The following is a 14,629-nucleotide window of genomic DNA, read 5'->3' as shown; positions in this document are numbered from 1 at the left end:
TTGGTAAATAAATGACAACTAAAGTTAGAAACTACACAAAGGGTTTGGTGAAGCCATTGCTGTCCACTATTCGGATCTGCATGGATGGAGTAGACAGCCTCATTGGTACAACCCCTCTCTGTTTTAAAAGCTGGCTTGATCTGAATTTTTGAGAGCTTTTCAGCCTGTTTCTTCTTCACACGAGAAACAAATGCAGTGATCAAAGTTCAACCTCATTCTTTTTCCCATAACCAGCAGCAGGCGGAAATGCAACATCCTGGATGCCCAACGCTCCTACAAACCAACGAAGAAGAAGAATGAGGCGTGTGTGTCACTGCAGAGCTTCACCCTCCAACACCTCCCATCACTTTCTGTGAACAAGACTTCCGGTGGTGTGTCATGGCGGTGGCATGGTGAATCCTGCAGAAAGGAAAAAATACTCGCCCCTCTCGTCCTCTCCCATCCACCCGGGACTCAGTTTGATGCAGAAATAAGCCCGTCCCTGCGGCCTCGTAGCTCGGATCAGCCCTGCGGTGTCCCCCGCGCGGACATGGCGGCTCACAAACCCGTAGAGTGGGTCCAGGCCGTGATCACCAGATTTGATGAGCAGGTATGAGGGGCTGATTCAGGGGATGGGTGTAGCAGGCTCCGGTGGGCTTCAGGCCCCGGCGCTAGAGCTAACCTTTTTCTAACACTACTAATCTTTTTAATAACTGGGTTAAACGGGAATAATCCAGATAAGGAGAACTTTATCGGCTTTTTATGAGCTGCTGAAAATACTGAAGATGGGCCGCCGTCTTAACGATCAATTAGCTGATTTATCCCACATCTGTCCGCGGACTAAAATACACACTGCCGATCAGTTTTACCATAACATAAAATAAAGCATCACAAGAGGGACATTTAAATATTTAAACTGTGTGCCATTTAAAGCTCCAAAGACAGCGCTGTGGATCTAGTCAGCTAGCTAGCTAACATTAGCAGCAGGCCTAGCCTTCTAATGTAAACAAATAAGATGTGACTGGGTTAGCACCGGGGCTGTGATGATACCAGATTTTCAACTCATTTGCATTATTAGTCATAATTAAAGCAACACCGTCACAAATTTCATAGTTAACTCGAGATTAATTGCAAATTAATCGCACTTTTTTATCTGTTCTTAATGTACCATACAGGTCCTTTTCTGAAAATTTAAATACCCTTCTCAACACAAGTGGATGAAAATGCTTTCTTTATGCAAATTTTTTGTTCATGTCAGCAACCCAAAATGACAGATAATGTCCATAAAATTCTCTAGTCAAAGCGCAAATATACTGAATGCACCAAAAATATGCTGAGAGCATAACATGGTAAACTCAAGGCCAAAAAGACAACAGATGGAGATACTGACCTTAATGTAACATTACTGAATAATACCACAATATAGTGTCTAACTTCAGACTTCTAGAAGTTCATTCCTCTGTTGTTCTCAGCAGTTAAACCCAGAACAACAGATCTAATCATCACACATGCACATAAAGAGCATGGTCAGTGAAGTTTAAATCCCTCAAAGATCATTCCTGGTCCTTCACACTTAAAGCAGAGAATTTCAACTTCACATGGGGAAATAAAGGCTCATAGAAACATCCCTTTACACCAACAGGACTCACAACAGGATGAGACAAAAAAGAGACTAAATAAATACAGTTAGAGAGTCACGCTACAGATTACGGGGAGAAGTCAAGTCTCCACTGAGAGCTCAGCAGTAAGGCACAGACACATCTAATGGTGTTTCACTGTTCTGATGTGGTCAGAGGTGAGTAAGGTGGACACATCTGCCCTACTCAAGAGAAAAAGCAAGTAACTACTTTAAAAATGTCTGCTATTATTTATCACCTTTTTATTTTCAAATTAAAAAATGCCCAAATGTAAAATAGAGGCTGACAGTAAGAAATTACTGTCTTCAGTCTGGTAGATTTACTGAAAGAATGATAAACACAAATTTGAAGCTGCTTTTCAAAACTCATGAACACACAAACTAAAAGAAGTCTCAATGGAGAACTTTTAAGGTATAGAAAGAGGACGTAACCATCTTTTCATTCTTCAGATCATAGAGCCACAGATTTAATCTCAAACCATTTTTTCCTTCATAAATAAAGGGGACCCACACTCTAATAAACTGCAGCTGTTTGAAAACATTAATCGATATCATTTGATTTTTAACTGCTATTATGTCAAAATTTAAACTACCTGAAAAGGAATATTTGCTTTTTATCATTTTAATAGTACAACCAATGTTTATTTTGTTCAGAGCTTTATATCAATTAGATCAGTGGTTCTCAGCTGGTCTGGCCTCAGGACCCACCACCACCTCCTGAAAGAGCAATCCCAAATTCCTGAAAATTTTAGACAAATCCAATTTGTCACACAATGCATACTGACGTTTGTATCTTACTTGAACTAAACAACAGGACATGAATAGAACATGAATAGAAACCGTAAATTGGTATGCATTCATACTAGGGATTGACAGATCAGCTTGACCGATTATTGAGGTCAATATTTGGCATTAGGCCAACATTTGTTATTTTACAATCGATTAAGGTAATGAATTAAAAAGTGCTTTACCTTGCTTCCACTGCAAAGTGTGTCTTCCCATCTGGATTTATTTGCACTCCCCACAGTTTTGCCAAATATCCTTTATACAACACAACCTGATTGGCTAGATGTCACATGGTTACTAGCTAATCAGCTCCTACTCCTGGGTGCTACTTAAACATTAGGTGTAAGGTATCACTTCCTGTTTTCCTGTTTCTACTGTGTAGCTCTCTGCTGTTTCTCATGCTGATAAATTTAGGGCTAAATGGTTTATTTTCCTCCATTTTCTGATCATGCAGTTTTACTTTTTCCACATTAAGTACCCTTCGTATGTTACAGTAAATACATATCGGTTTCAAATATCAGTTCTAGGCCTCATGTGCTACTATTAATCGGTATTGGAATCGGCCCTGAAAAACCATTGCCAGTTGACCCCTAATGCATACATTGTGTTTTATTCCATTTCCCATGATTAGATGTAAATGTTAGTTGTCTTCTACAGATTTGAGAAACTAAAACATGAAGGTAAGAAAAACAATTTTGTTTTCCCCAAAAAGGAGTTAAACAGATTTATACCTCAAGAAAATGACTCAAATGTAGGCTACTTAATCATGAAAAAAACAGAGTAAAATGAACAAATGTATCATGACCAATGTCTCCCATATATATAGTAGACTTTTCGCTGCAGTTTTTTCCACAAACACCTTTGCGAATGCTGAAAACAGCTCCACAATCCACTCTTGGGTCCCCACCTACCAGTTGAGAACCACTGAATTAAACTACCTAATGTGTATTTTACCAAACCAGAGTTGTGTCAAGAAATAATTATGAGATTCTTAACTTTACTACTTTAAAATGTGTATTCATACTGACAATTTAAAAGTGTGCTAACTTTCATACTTGCTCAAATTACAGACTACCAACTATATGATTTATGAATAATACTAGGTAAACCCCATATCTATTAAGTCTATGTATCCCTTACTTGTATCCTTCACTGACATCTCAGTCCCTCTCCTAAGGCAGCTGTGGATGCATGCAAGGAAATTAAGCAAAAGAGAGGGGGAACAAGGAAATATTTTTCAAGAGAACTAAGACATCCCTTCCTCCATTGAGTTATGTGAACAGACGTTTGTGTAACCAAACAGCTGACTTTTCAGCGCAAATATGCTCTGTGTCCATTCTATAAAAATAATCACTGTAACAGAGTTGCCTTTGCATGTAACCTGATAACCAACAAGTTTATATGAACAGCCTGCAGCCTGATATGCACGGTGTCATGGCAGACTGCAACTTTGGCCAGCTCTGTATTTTATAAGCACAGATCCTCTGATAGAGGGTCATAAACAGTGGGATGGGAATTACTTAACAGGTTTTACAGTTCATGTAAACAGTGACATTTATTGCCTTGGTGATGGATGTAAAAATCTTTTTTTAATTTAATTTTATTTTTATCAGGAAGATCAGACATAGTCCAGTATCCAATAAAAAAGAACCAAAAACTCACTTCACAAAAGATACACAGTGGATACGATAGGATACAAACTACTCATAGGTGCAACAACAATTTTCTTCCTATCTTCTCCCTTAGATTTTCCTTAAGCTATGAACATCTGAACAGAGGATGTTACACCTACTCATTTATCATATTTATAATCTTTTTGGTTGTCCTAATAGAAATGGCAATCCATCAAATGTTGTCAGAGCAAGTCTGGTGTCTGTGAAGAAATGACTGTAGCTTTATAGAAAATGTTAGTCTCTTCGTAATTTAGATTTCAGGAACAGGAGTCAGGAGTCTTCAAGTGTTGGAGCATCTAGTTGTAACCAATCCTGGTCTGGCTGTCTTTCCTCCCACAGATAGTATTCTCATGATATATTTGTCTGCTGTAGATTGAATATGTAGTGCAGTGGCTTTGAAATGGCATTGAAGTGGAACTGAAATTTGATGAAAAACAGTTGCTGCTCTTCATGCCATAAAAAAGTGTTTTTTAACTGAAAGGCAGACTCACGCTCTGTTATACTTTAACTGTCTTCATAATCAGATAAACAAGAGAAATCATGAGCCATGAAAATGTACAACATTTCCTTTTCAGTCATGATTACGTAGGTTGTATTCTGTTTACATATAAAATCTAAAATTGATCCCTCCTCTCTCCTCAATCCTAACTCCTCTGAGCTTTTTAAGGGGCTTTGGGATGGCCCTTATCATGTCAGGTCAGGACAGGAACTAGCCTACTTCCATTTTTACACAGGAACGAGAAACAGGGATACATCATCTAAGAGACCTATGTACGGACCGATAAACCATTTATTCATCCTCTTCTTACAGAAACAATAATACTATAAGAATATTTTTGCTATTTTCTAGAACGCAATTTTTATTTTTTCATAAATTTCATGATTTTTGATGTACCTTGCAGGCTTGTCACAATACTAGAATTTAAATGTAGATATGACACCAGTAAATGAAAAATGATATTATATATCAAATGATATTAATACTAATGTTATGATTTCATGTCAACAAAAGTAGAAGTCCTAGGTGCTCAATTATTGGTCATTTCTTTGTTATATGAGCAAAAGTAACAGGCAACCCTTTGCAAGCTTTCAAAAGGCTACTTTTGCACAAACTGAACTGTCTCCAGTGGACTAATATTAATGATATTCCAAGGCCTTTTTTGGGGGATTGACCTGAACCTTGGTTTAGGAGTCCAGAGGAGACTCCCCTTTTTTATGAGCATACTTTGTTTTTACCCTAATACAGAGCACAGCTGCTTTAATAACACATTCATGGTGTAAAGCTGAAAAAAAGATGAATGTAGTCATTTTGCTGAGATAGTGCTGTAGAAAAAAAGACTGTTCACTATTCACACTTCTCTGAGTCCTTAGAGGTCTTTGGGTCCAGTGTAAGTCTCACAGGATCATGGATTTCAGATGGGTTTAGAGGCTGAGCGTGGATTACTACCACTGGCTTAAGGTGTTAAATCCACATCTTGGTTATGGTTAGCCTAATCCTCCATTAAATCTGTCCAGCCACTTCACTTTAGAATTAATGTTCCATTTTTGTGAAGTTGATTTTTACCCAGTAAGAGTTTACAGATTACACTGAAATTTAAAATAGTAGGATGATGGTGCAGTTTGTTGTCATTGTGATGGTTACATTTTTACTTTATGTGACTGTGATTTGACATTATCTGTCCCATTCTGTCACACAGCGAATCTGCTGAGGAAGGCCGTGGTTTTTATTAGGAATGCTCAGTATTGAATTTTATCCAATATCAGATTTGTAGTTCTATATTTCCAAACTCAGTTTAGCTGACACCGATATACAGTACTGTGCAGTACTTTTCGGCATGTTTGGGCCAATGATTGAGGCTGCAGTAAGGTGTAGATGTGGTGAGTAAGCTGCCTTATGGCAACATCAGGTGGGAAGGAGGATTGACGCAACCCCAGTCATGTTCTGGATGTCTTTACATATTGCTAGGAGCATAGGAACGTAACCTGTTGAAAGAAATGACAAAGTCCACACCTTTAGGGTGGAGTAAGGGTTAGATGTGGTGAGAAGGCATGGCTTAGGGTGCCATAGATGTGTGTGGGTAGTAGGGTTGCCACAAGCCCCTGGTCAGGCTTTGAATGTCCTCGGCAGTCTCTGGGTGTCTTACCGGGAGTGAAAAGAGGTGCTGTCAAGCTTGGCCTTGACTGCAGAGTGACATGTGTGGAGCTTGACTCTGGTTGCCCTCCCTTCCTCTTCAACCCCGTGATGAATCCTCAGCGCCCTAAATGCCTAAAACTTTTGCCCATTATTGTCGCCTTTTTCACAGTACAGAAGACCAATCTCTCCTTCATCTGTACTTATGGCTCCATATATCTTGGGCCATAGATATGAGCAGATCTACCTCTACACTATAAAACAAAATTAGTTGAGTTTACTTCAAAAATATGGAAACTCGTTGCCTCAAAGATAACAAGTAAACTACACTTGACTTTTGTGAGTTAAAAAAAACTTGCTTATTTTTAGTGTGCAGTACTTGTTCTACATGAATTATTAAAGTATTAACTACTAGTTTAAAATCAGTTACTTTAATTGCTCAAATGTGGACTAGCTTGTGCCACCATTTGCAACAAAGGCTGTTGGTGACCCACTGAACCAGTAGTTGATATTTCATTAATGTCATTGTGCTATCCAACAATCATAGACATTAATAACATTAATAACATTAACACACACACACCCCATGCAACTTCACTCGTGGTGCATTTTATTTATGCATTTTATTTAACCTTTATTTAACCAGGAGAAAACCTCTTTGAGATTAAAAATCTCTTTTTCAAGAGTGTCCTGGCCAAGACAGCAGCAGCAAACGGAGTGCTGAAAGGTGCCCAAAGGCATTCTGGGAAAGCCGCAGATTTGTCATAACTCAAATAATGAGTAATAACAAAAATACTTAAATTGTGTGAGTACTGTTCACTTAAAACGAAAATGAGTTCTATCAGCTCATAAAAATGGAGTTGAAATCGCTGTTTTGGATTTTTAAGTAAACACAACTCCATTTTACCCCCTTTTTACTTAATTTGTTTAAACCAAGCAAACTAAAGCAAATTTAGCCCTTTAGCTGTTATGGCCAAAAAGTACAAGTAACTTGTTTATAATAAGTATTTAGAACAGGTAACAAAAAACTGAGTTAATCCAACTCAATGTTTTGAGTAAAATTGTTGTTGCATTTTACAGTGTATTAGTCATGAACTTTTAAGACTTAATCTGCTGAAACCTGGATGAGTATAATATTGTGAATCCCTAAAGTTTGACTGAGCACTTTACATTTACCAAGTAGCTCTGCACTGCAGTGATTAAACGGTTAATTGATTAATTGATTGTTCGGACCTGTTCATCTCGTAAGACAGGTGTGTAGAAGAGGTAGGAATCTATCACAAAAGCAGGCCAGCTTCTGCAAACTTTTTACAGTTTGCTAAAGCTGGCCTGTGCTCCATAAGTTGAAGATAAACTCCTGCACACTTTCTGAATAGCACAAAAACCGTGCAAAAGTTTATGCTCTGTGTTCTCTTTGTCTTTCTCTCTTTCTGTCAAGCACCTGTTGATTAAGATATGACTGAATACTTTTTCATACTTTTAGTCATTAATTAAAAGAATTGTATCATTTTAAATCACGTGGTATTGAAAAGTATCAAAGTTTGAAATCTTTATCAAATAATTACTATCAGAATTGGCTGAACAGGTAAAAAAAAGAGGACTTGTGTACATTGCATAGAGATTGTGAGACAGCATAGCGGCGTGCTGGCTCATTTCCTGTTTATGTTCTGGCTGCCAGCTCTGTCACAGCCGGATCATCTGCCATAAATGATGTGAGTGTTCCTGACAGAATGAGAGGAATGTGAGCCATTCGCTCGCTGCTTTAAGACACTGATGTGTCTGTTCAGCTGTGCATTGTGGCTCAACAACAAGCCTGTTTCTATAAATGCTCAGGATATCCGACCAGACAGTACGACCAAGTTCAGGGTCATTATTGGCTCCATCAAGTCTGGTTTATTCTCATGTAAACATTTACAAAAACAGGTTTTTTTTCTTGTCTTTAAAGACCTGCCAAGTCTTTGAATTGTTTTTATCATGAGGAGACGTGATGTAAAGAAAGGTCAGTAGAGAATGGAGAAATATTTAAAGAAATATTGTAAAATATTCCAAGATTATCAGTTTTAAAATTTCCACTATAAACTTTTAAACGTTTATTTTTTTGGTCCTTTCAATCAATACAGTGTCACATTTGAATGATACTAAAGTGTATCCACATTTCTTCACACTCCTTGTTTGAAACAGGGAAATACAAAGCCATCTTTTCCATATTTATGCTAATTATACCATTAGAGAAACTAGAAGGAAGCAACAAAATCCAATAAAGGTTGCATAAAATTGACCCTTTGCACCCTGTCTGCAGCAGAACATAGGAACAGAGAGTTTATTTATAGAGCACCATTCTTGCAATTCGGAGTGTCTACAGAGTTACAATCATGAGGTTTATAAAAAGTGGAGCGTTAAAAACATATCACATGGAGCAAAAAGAGGTATTTTAATGAAAAAGAGTAAAATATAAGATAAAAGTTAAACACAGATAATGGTGTTTAGCAAACCTTAGGAACTTAAAGAATGTATCAACCAGTGTTGTAGTTGAGTCACCAAACCTCGAGTCCGAGTCCAGTCCCTAGTGTTCAGGTCCTAGTTGACTCCAAGTCACCAAAGAAAAATCTGAGTCGAGTCCAAGTTGAGTCCCCATTACCTGTGTTCGAGTCCTAAATGAGTCCCCAGTACCTAAAAACTAGAGCCAAATTAAATTGAATTATTAATCATTTTTAAGCCATTCCAGCTTTCCAGGTGGGTTACACTGATGTGTTTCATTAATGTATGAATTTCTTCAACTTTTTGTTCTAAAGGGCTACAGGAGCTGTTACACTCTTCATGAATGATATTAGTTATATTAACAGGATTATTTGTGTTTTTAGGGTGGGAAGATTAGACAACATGTTTTTAACTGAACTCATGCTTTACATCTATCTTTTACTAACTACTCCTTTAAAATGACTGGATTTTTTCAGATTTCTCACTAAAAATTTCAATTTTCTCCTTGGGACATTTGAACACATCATAAAAAGATCTTAAATTCATCCCCCCTTCCATACTCTTAAGTCTGAGTTGTAATTAAACACATCATATTTTACCGTATGCCACCTCGTTTAGCTCACTAATAAGTGTTACCTCGCCAATGTTAATGCAGATTTCAACACTGACTTGATATTTTTAACTAACGGGACTCACTACAGAGTTTAAGAGTTTTTATCTGTCCTAGGCTGGCTGCATTTTAGTTTGATTTCTTGTAAAGATAACCGCATGAAAACAGAGAAGAGCGACAGGTTTAGGCTACCTATCAACCTTTTAGCTCCTCTCTCCGTCACCCAGGCTCCCCCGCCCCTCCTGCTCTCTCTCCTCTGGTTGTTTTCTTAGACAGCAGGTCAGGCGCACGTGACTGCACATGCAGGTGAACGCACAGCGGGCACTGCGTGAACACTGATCAGATATGCGGGGTTTTCTCACACAAAAACAACAAATTTTACAAAATAAAATAGTCTTCAGTAAAAAGGTTCTCGAGTCCTGACGCAGTTAAAGCTCGAGTCCAAGTCTATAGTCTGAGTCATCAGCGCTCAAGTCGAAGTCGAGTCATGAGTCCTCCAAATCAGGACTCGAGTCAGACTCGAGTCCGAGTCCTGGACTCGAGTACTACAACACTGGTATCAACATATCCTCACATTGGGTGTCTACTCTGTGCACCTTACTGTATAATAAATCTGTGAAGTCTCTGGGTACAGAGTCTCAGCCTTACTCATGAACACAGATTCACATCATGGTCTTAACTAGGGATGAGTACTTAAATCAAGTACCATCATAGTACCAACACCAACATATCTGATACCTACCATATCAAATTACAAGACAGATTTCAGTGCATTTCGGTACCTCGCCACCACAACATGATCCCTGGTACTCCAAAGGAATGGGATAAATTATGTCTGTGAAGGATACTCCTATTTCCTTTACTTATTTGTTCTAATGGCATCTTATTTCTACTTTATTTATAATACCAACCCAGCTTTTATTCAGCTGCCAACTTTTAAAACACTTTTTACTCTTAAAAGTATTGATTCAGGCACTGTTTAGGTGCTGGGATCTTTTAAAACAGGGGTGTCCAAACTTTTTCCACCAAGGGCCACATACAGAAATATTATAAGGATGGTGGGGCGACTTTAATTTACCTCGCCTTTATGATACTGAAGTCAGTAAATCCAGTCTAATTTAGGTAAAGATGTGCTTAGTGATTGGATATGCTCAAATGGCTAGTTAATAACTGACAATGCAATTAGCAATCATTTCAAGGATTTTAAGGAGTGTAGTAAGATTTCAGGGTGACCCCGGTTGGCCTTGGCTTTCACTGGCTCCACCCTGGTCAGAATGAGAATAATGCTCCATGTACCAGAGAATTTACAGTGTTTTCTCAGTTTAGGTCACGAAAAAAGAACATTGATAAATTTTTCTGTCAAATGTTTGTTTACAGAACTAGTACAGTAGCACTGCCTAGTGCTGTGATATACACTAATCTATATAAATTAACACTGTCTTCACAAACTATGATTTTATCTGTGTTTTCTTATTAACAGCTGACTATAGTTTTGTGTTACCTTCCCAAGGTGACACAAAACTATACTCATCTGTCAAAAAGAAAGCACAGATAAAATATATGGTCAAGCACAAGAGTCAACATCATTTTAATATTTTTCCTGCCTTTTTTTTTTCATGGTGACTTTATTTCCGGGTTTTAAACAAATTTGTGTTTGGTTTGAAAGTAAGGATGCACAATGTTATCACCATGATGTCAGTTTTGGTAGATTTAAAAATTACTGCTGTTATTTAACAAATTATATTTTGGTTAGAAAAATGTGCCTTTATCACCTTTTAATACTGGCTATACAAACAATGAGTTAGCAGAGTTTTGGGCAGGGCTGACAGACCTCTGTCTGATGTAGTCTTGTTCTTTATTCATCATTACTTCCTAAATTTAAATGGTTTGTTTTAAGGACTCAAGTTTTAGGTCTGAACTACATTTAAATATCAGTATCTGCTGAAATTAATATCAGCAGAAATCCATTATTGTGCACCCCTACACTAAAAGCACACTTTGGCTTGATTACTTTCAGGAGTAAATGATAACAGATAAACGCTCAATCATCCATTCATTTCTATACTACTTATCCTGTTTGGGTTCAGAGGCAACTGGGCGCAAAGTGGAGTATGTCCTGGACTGGCTAACCTGTCAGTCACAGGGCTAACATAAAGAAACAAACATTAATACTTGCATCTATTGTCAATTCAAAGTCATCTATAACCTTATATCTTTGGGAGGAAGTCTATAGTACCCAGAGAGAACCCATGCATGTTCCGTGTGCACAGTCTGATGAGGATGTAAACCAGGAACCTTCTGGCTGGGAGGCGACTGCATTATCCACTCTATCATCATAGAGGCCTGTGCATGATCAACAGTGGAAAAGTTGTTGAATGTGGTTGCACCCTCGTTGTCATAACATCATGTGTTGCGTCTCTTTCTCTCTTTGTTAGCTACGAAGTACACTTGGAAGCAATGCTTGCAACACGTACACAAAGAAACGTGAGGCAGATAATGTACCAATTTTGAATGTTTTTTTAAGTTTTGTGAAGTTTGCTGGTTTGAAAACTTTAGAATCTAATCTTTTTTTCTACAGGAAGAAAATGGTAAAATATGTCAGTTTGTTTCTGGTGCTAGCTGAAGTGTGAACATTATCAGAAATTAACTGTCCTCCTCTCTTTGTTTCCTTCAGCTTCCCATCAAAGTGGGACACCAGAACACTCACACCAAAGTCAGCACAGAGCACAACAAGGAGTGTCTGATCAACATCTCTAAGTATAAGTTCTCCCTCGTCATCAGCGGCCTCACCACCATCCTCAAAAATGTCAACAACATGGTGAGATCCTTCTGCTCTGTCTCTGGTGTACATGTTCTTATTTCACATTCAGACCAGTTCATAGATCTGGTGCTTACATGTAGAAACACTTTTAGGACTGCCTTCCTTTAAAAACATTCACTTTGCTGCACTGCGTTATAATTCCAAATAACGGAGTGGTACAAAGCATTTCAAATCCTGCAAACAATCGCTCCTTTGAAAATCACTGATCATATTGGGATTTTTTTTTTATCAGACAGATTTACAAATGATTTTACTCTTATCATTAGTACAACAAATGACAGAGCAATCCACCTTTTTATTTTTTATGGTGTAGATATAAAGTAAAAAATGCATAACTGAACATCAGGTGCCCTTCTTATTAAAATGAAAGACAAATGTGATAACAACATGTAAGTATAGCTTTTCATAAAGACCTAAATAAAAGACAAGCATATGATTTGAAACCTTCCCCGGGTTCCTTCATGTTTTTATCTGGAGACTATGTAAGAAGTTCACTTGTTCTTGTGTTGTCATGATACCAGAGATTTTAACTTTGATATGATTTGATGCCAGGTTTTATAATAGGATGAACAATGAACAATGTTCTGATTGTCTTTACAGCGGATATTTGGAGAAGCTTCTGAGAAGAACCTCTACCTCTCTCAGCTCATCATCCTGGACACCCTGGAGAAGTGTTTGGCTGGGGTGAGACTTATCCCCGTTTTTCTTCTTCTGTAGAAAACTAAACGTTCATTTCGTCATTTAGAGAAGATCTAAATGACCGAGATCCATACTTCATGATAAACCACTGAGTTAGCTTTGTTTCCTTCATTCATGAGCAAAGATTCAGTGTCTCAGTGGCTGTTTATAGAAACCAGAACCTCTGTTAGAGTACTTACCCATCATACATCACTCCTCCTCCTCCCCCTCCTCTCTGGGAGCTTCCAGCAGACCCAGATTGCATTAGCAGGTGTTTGCACCCAGTGGGACCTGATCTCAGCTTCCTCTTCAGGTTCTGGTTGTTAGCAATCAAATGGAGGTCAGGTACATCTCTGAAGCCTTTTCACACTAGCACTCTTGGAGATTTATAGAAAGTTTTAGACAGGCTGCATGAATTGCCTGTTCACACATGCACCTCACTGCAGACGACAATCTGTGCTGGACAGAGGAGAGGGGTGAAGACATGCAATTGGACATGAAGTAAAAGAGTCTTCGGGAATGCTCACATAAGCCATGCTGAAGCTTGCATGTCCCCTCTCTCCAGCCCCCTGCCTTTAAACAATAACAACAAAGATATACTCACCTCAAAACAATTAGAGTATCTAGTTGAAATCTAGGTGAATGACGAATCAGAAGCTCAGCTTGCAGTCCCTTAGACTTGCTGTGTCTGCAGAGAAACTGATTTGTAACCACAAGTATTAGATTTTGTACATTTTATAGTATATAGTAACATGTGGAGGAAATCAATTATTAAGCAGACAACTTATTTTTTGTCCTCCTCTTCTCCACCCCCCTTCCTCAGCAATCAAAGGACTGCCTTCGTCTGGACGAGACAATGTTAGTCAAACAGCTGCTGCCAGAGATCTGTCACTTCATCCACACGTACCGCGAAGGCCACCAACACGCTGCTGAGCTCCGTGTCTCCGCCTCGGCCGTCCTCTTCTCTCTGAGCTGCAACAACTTCAACGCTGTCTTCAGCCGGATTTCCACCAGGTAAGTCCTCTGTTTTTTCACCCAGATGAAGGCTTGTATAATTACATTAGGTTTGATTTCAGGGTGTGTTGGAATGCTGCAGAATTCATGTGTGCTTGTATGTTTCCTCAGGCTGCAGGAGCTGACGGTTTGCTCTGAGGACAACGTGGATGTTCACGACATTGAGCTGATGCAGTACATAAATGTGGACTGCTCCAAGCTGAAGAGGCTGCTGCAAGGTGAATGTCTAAAACGTTACACGTTTATTCGATCAGCATTAGAACTTATTAACACAAACCCGTGCATTATTTCCATACAAACACGAACTAGTGTTCATGAAAACTGAAAAAGATGTCATTAAGACTTCAGAAATCATACCCATAGTTATAACTGAAGGTGAAATTTTGGGGGATGTCCCAATAAAAGGTGAGAGGAATAAGTTTAGAGTACATTTTTTTCATTCATTTTTACCATCCACCAGGTTTTGTTAAATTTTAATGTTTGGGACTTGATTTCTTAGTCAGTTACGTTAGCATTTATGTGTTGGAGATTATTTCTGTCCTTCATTATGAAGTAAAATCTAATCCCAAGGTGGTACAATGTTAAATGTTTGAGATGTAGAAGTAGAAGCAGAAATATGGGTAGTCTTTAAAATCAAGCTTTGCGTGGTACTGTGATGGATGCCATCTTTGCAATAAGACAGTTTGTGAAGTTTCATCCCTGCTAAATATTCCACAGTCAGCTGTAAGTGATATTATTAGAAAGTGGAAGAGTTTAGGAACAACAGCAACTCAGCCAAAAGCAGAAGAATCATAGAGCAGGTCAGTGACTGCTCATGGTGCCT

The 14,629-nt window shown here is 38.4% G+C and overlaps 1 protein-coding gene across 6 annotated transcripts in view; it reads left to right on the top strand.

Moving 5' to 3' along the window:
- The first annotated feature begins 352 nt into the window (after positions 1 to 352).
- Positions 353 to 14,629, top strand: part of nf1a (neurofibromin 1a) — a 109,770-nt gene continuing 95,493 nt past the window's right edge. For 5 of the 6 annotated variants that reach the window (XM_041804949.1, XM_041804926.1, XM_041804918.1 and 2 more), the window contains exons 1-5: positions 353 to 589; positions 11,968 to 12,111; positions 12,715 to 12,798; positions 13,616 to 13,806; positions 13,918 to 14,024. In XM_041804949.1, coding sequence (XP_041660883.1) covers positions 530 to 589; positions 11,968 to 12,111; positions 12,715 to 12,798; positions 13,616 to 13,806; positions 13,918 to 14,024 — 586 coding nt within the window. In that variant the 5' untranslated portion in view covers positions 353 to 529. Of the gene's footprint in view, positions 590 to 11,967; positions 12,112 to 12,713; positions 12,799 to 13,615; positions 13,807 to 13,917; positions 14,025 to 14,629 lie in introns of those variants that run through there. The other variant, XM_041804941.1, reaches the window with a different exon arrangement.

This window comes from Cheilinus undulatus, linkage group 2, assembly GCF_018320785.1.
Source record: "Cheilinus undulatus linkage group 2, ASM1832078v1, whole genome shotgun sequence".
NCBI classification, from domain to species: domain Eukaryota; kingdom Metazoa; phylum Chordata; class Actinopteri; order Labriformes; family Labridae; genus Cheilinus; species Cheilinus undulatus.
This window is presented reverse-complemented; position numbering and strand designations above follow the sequence as displayed.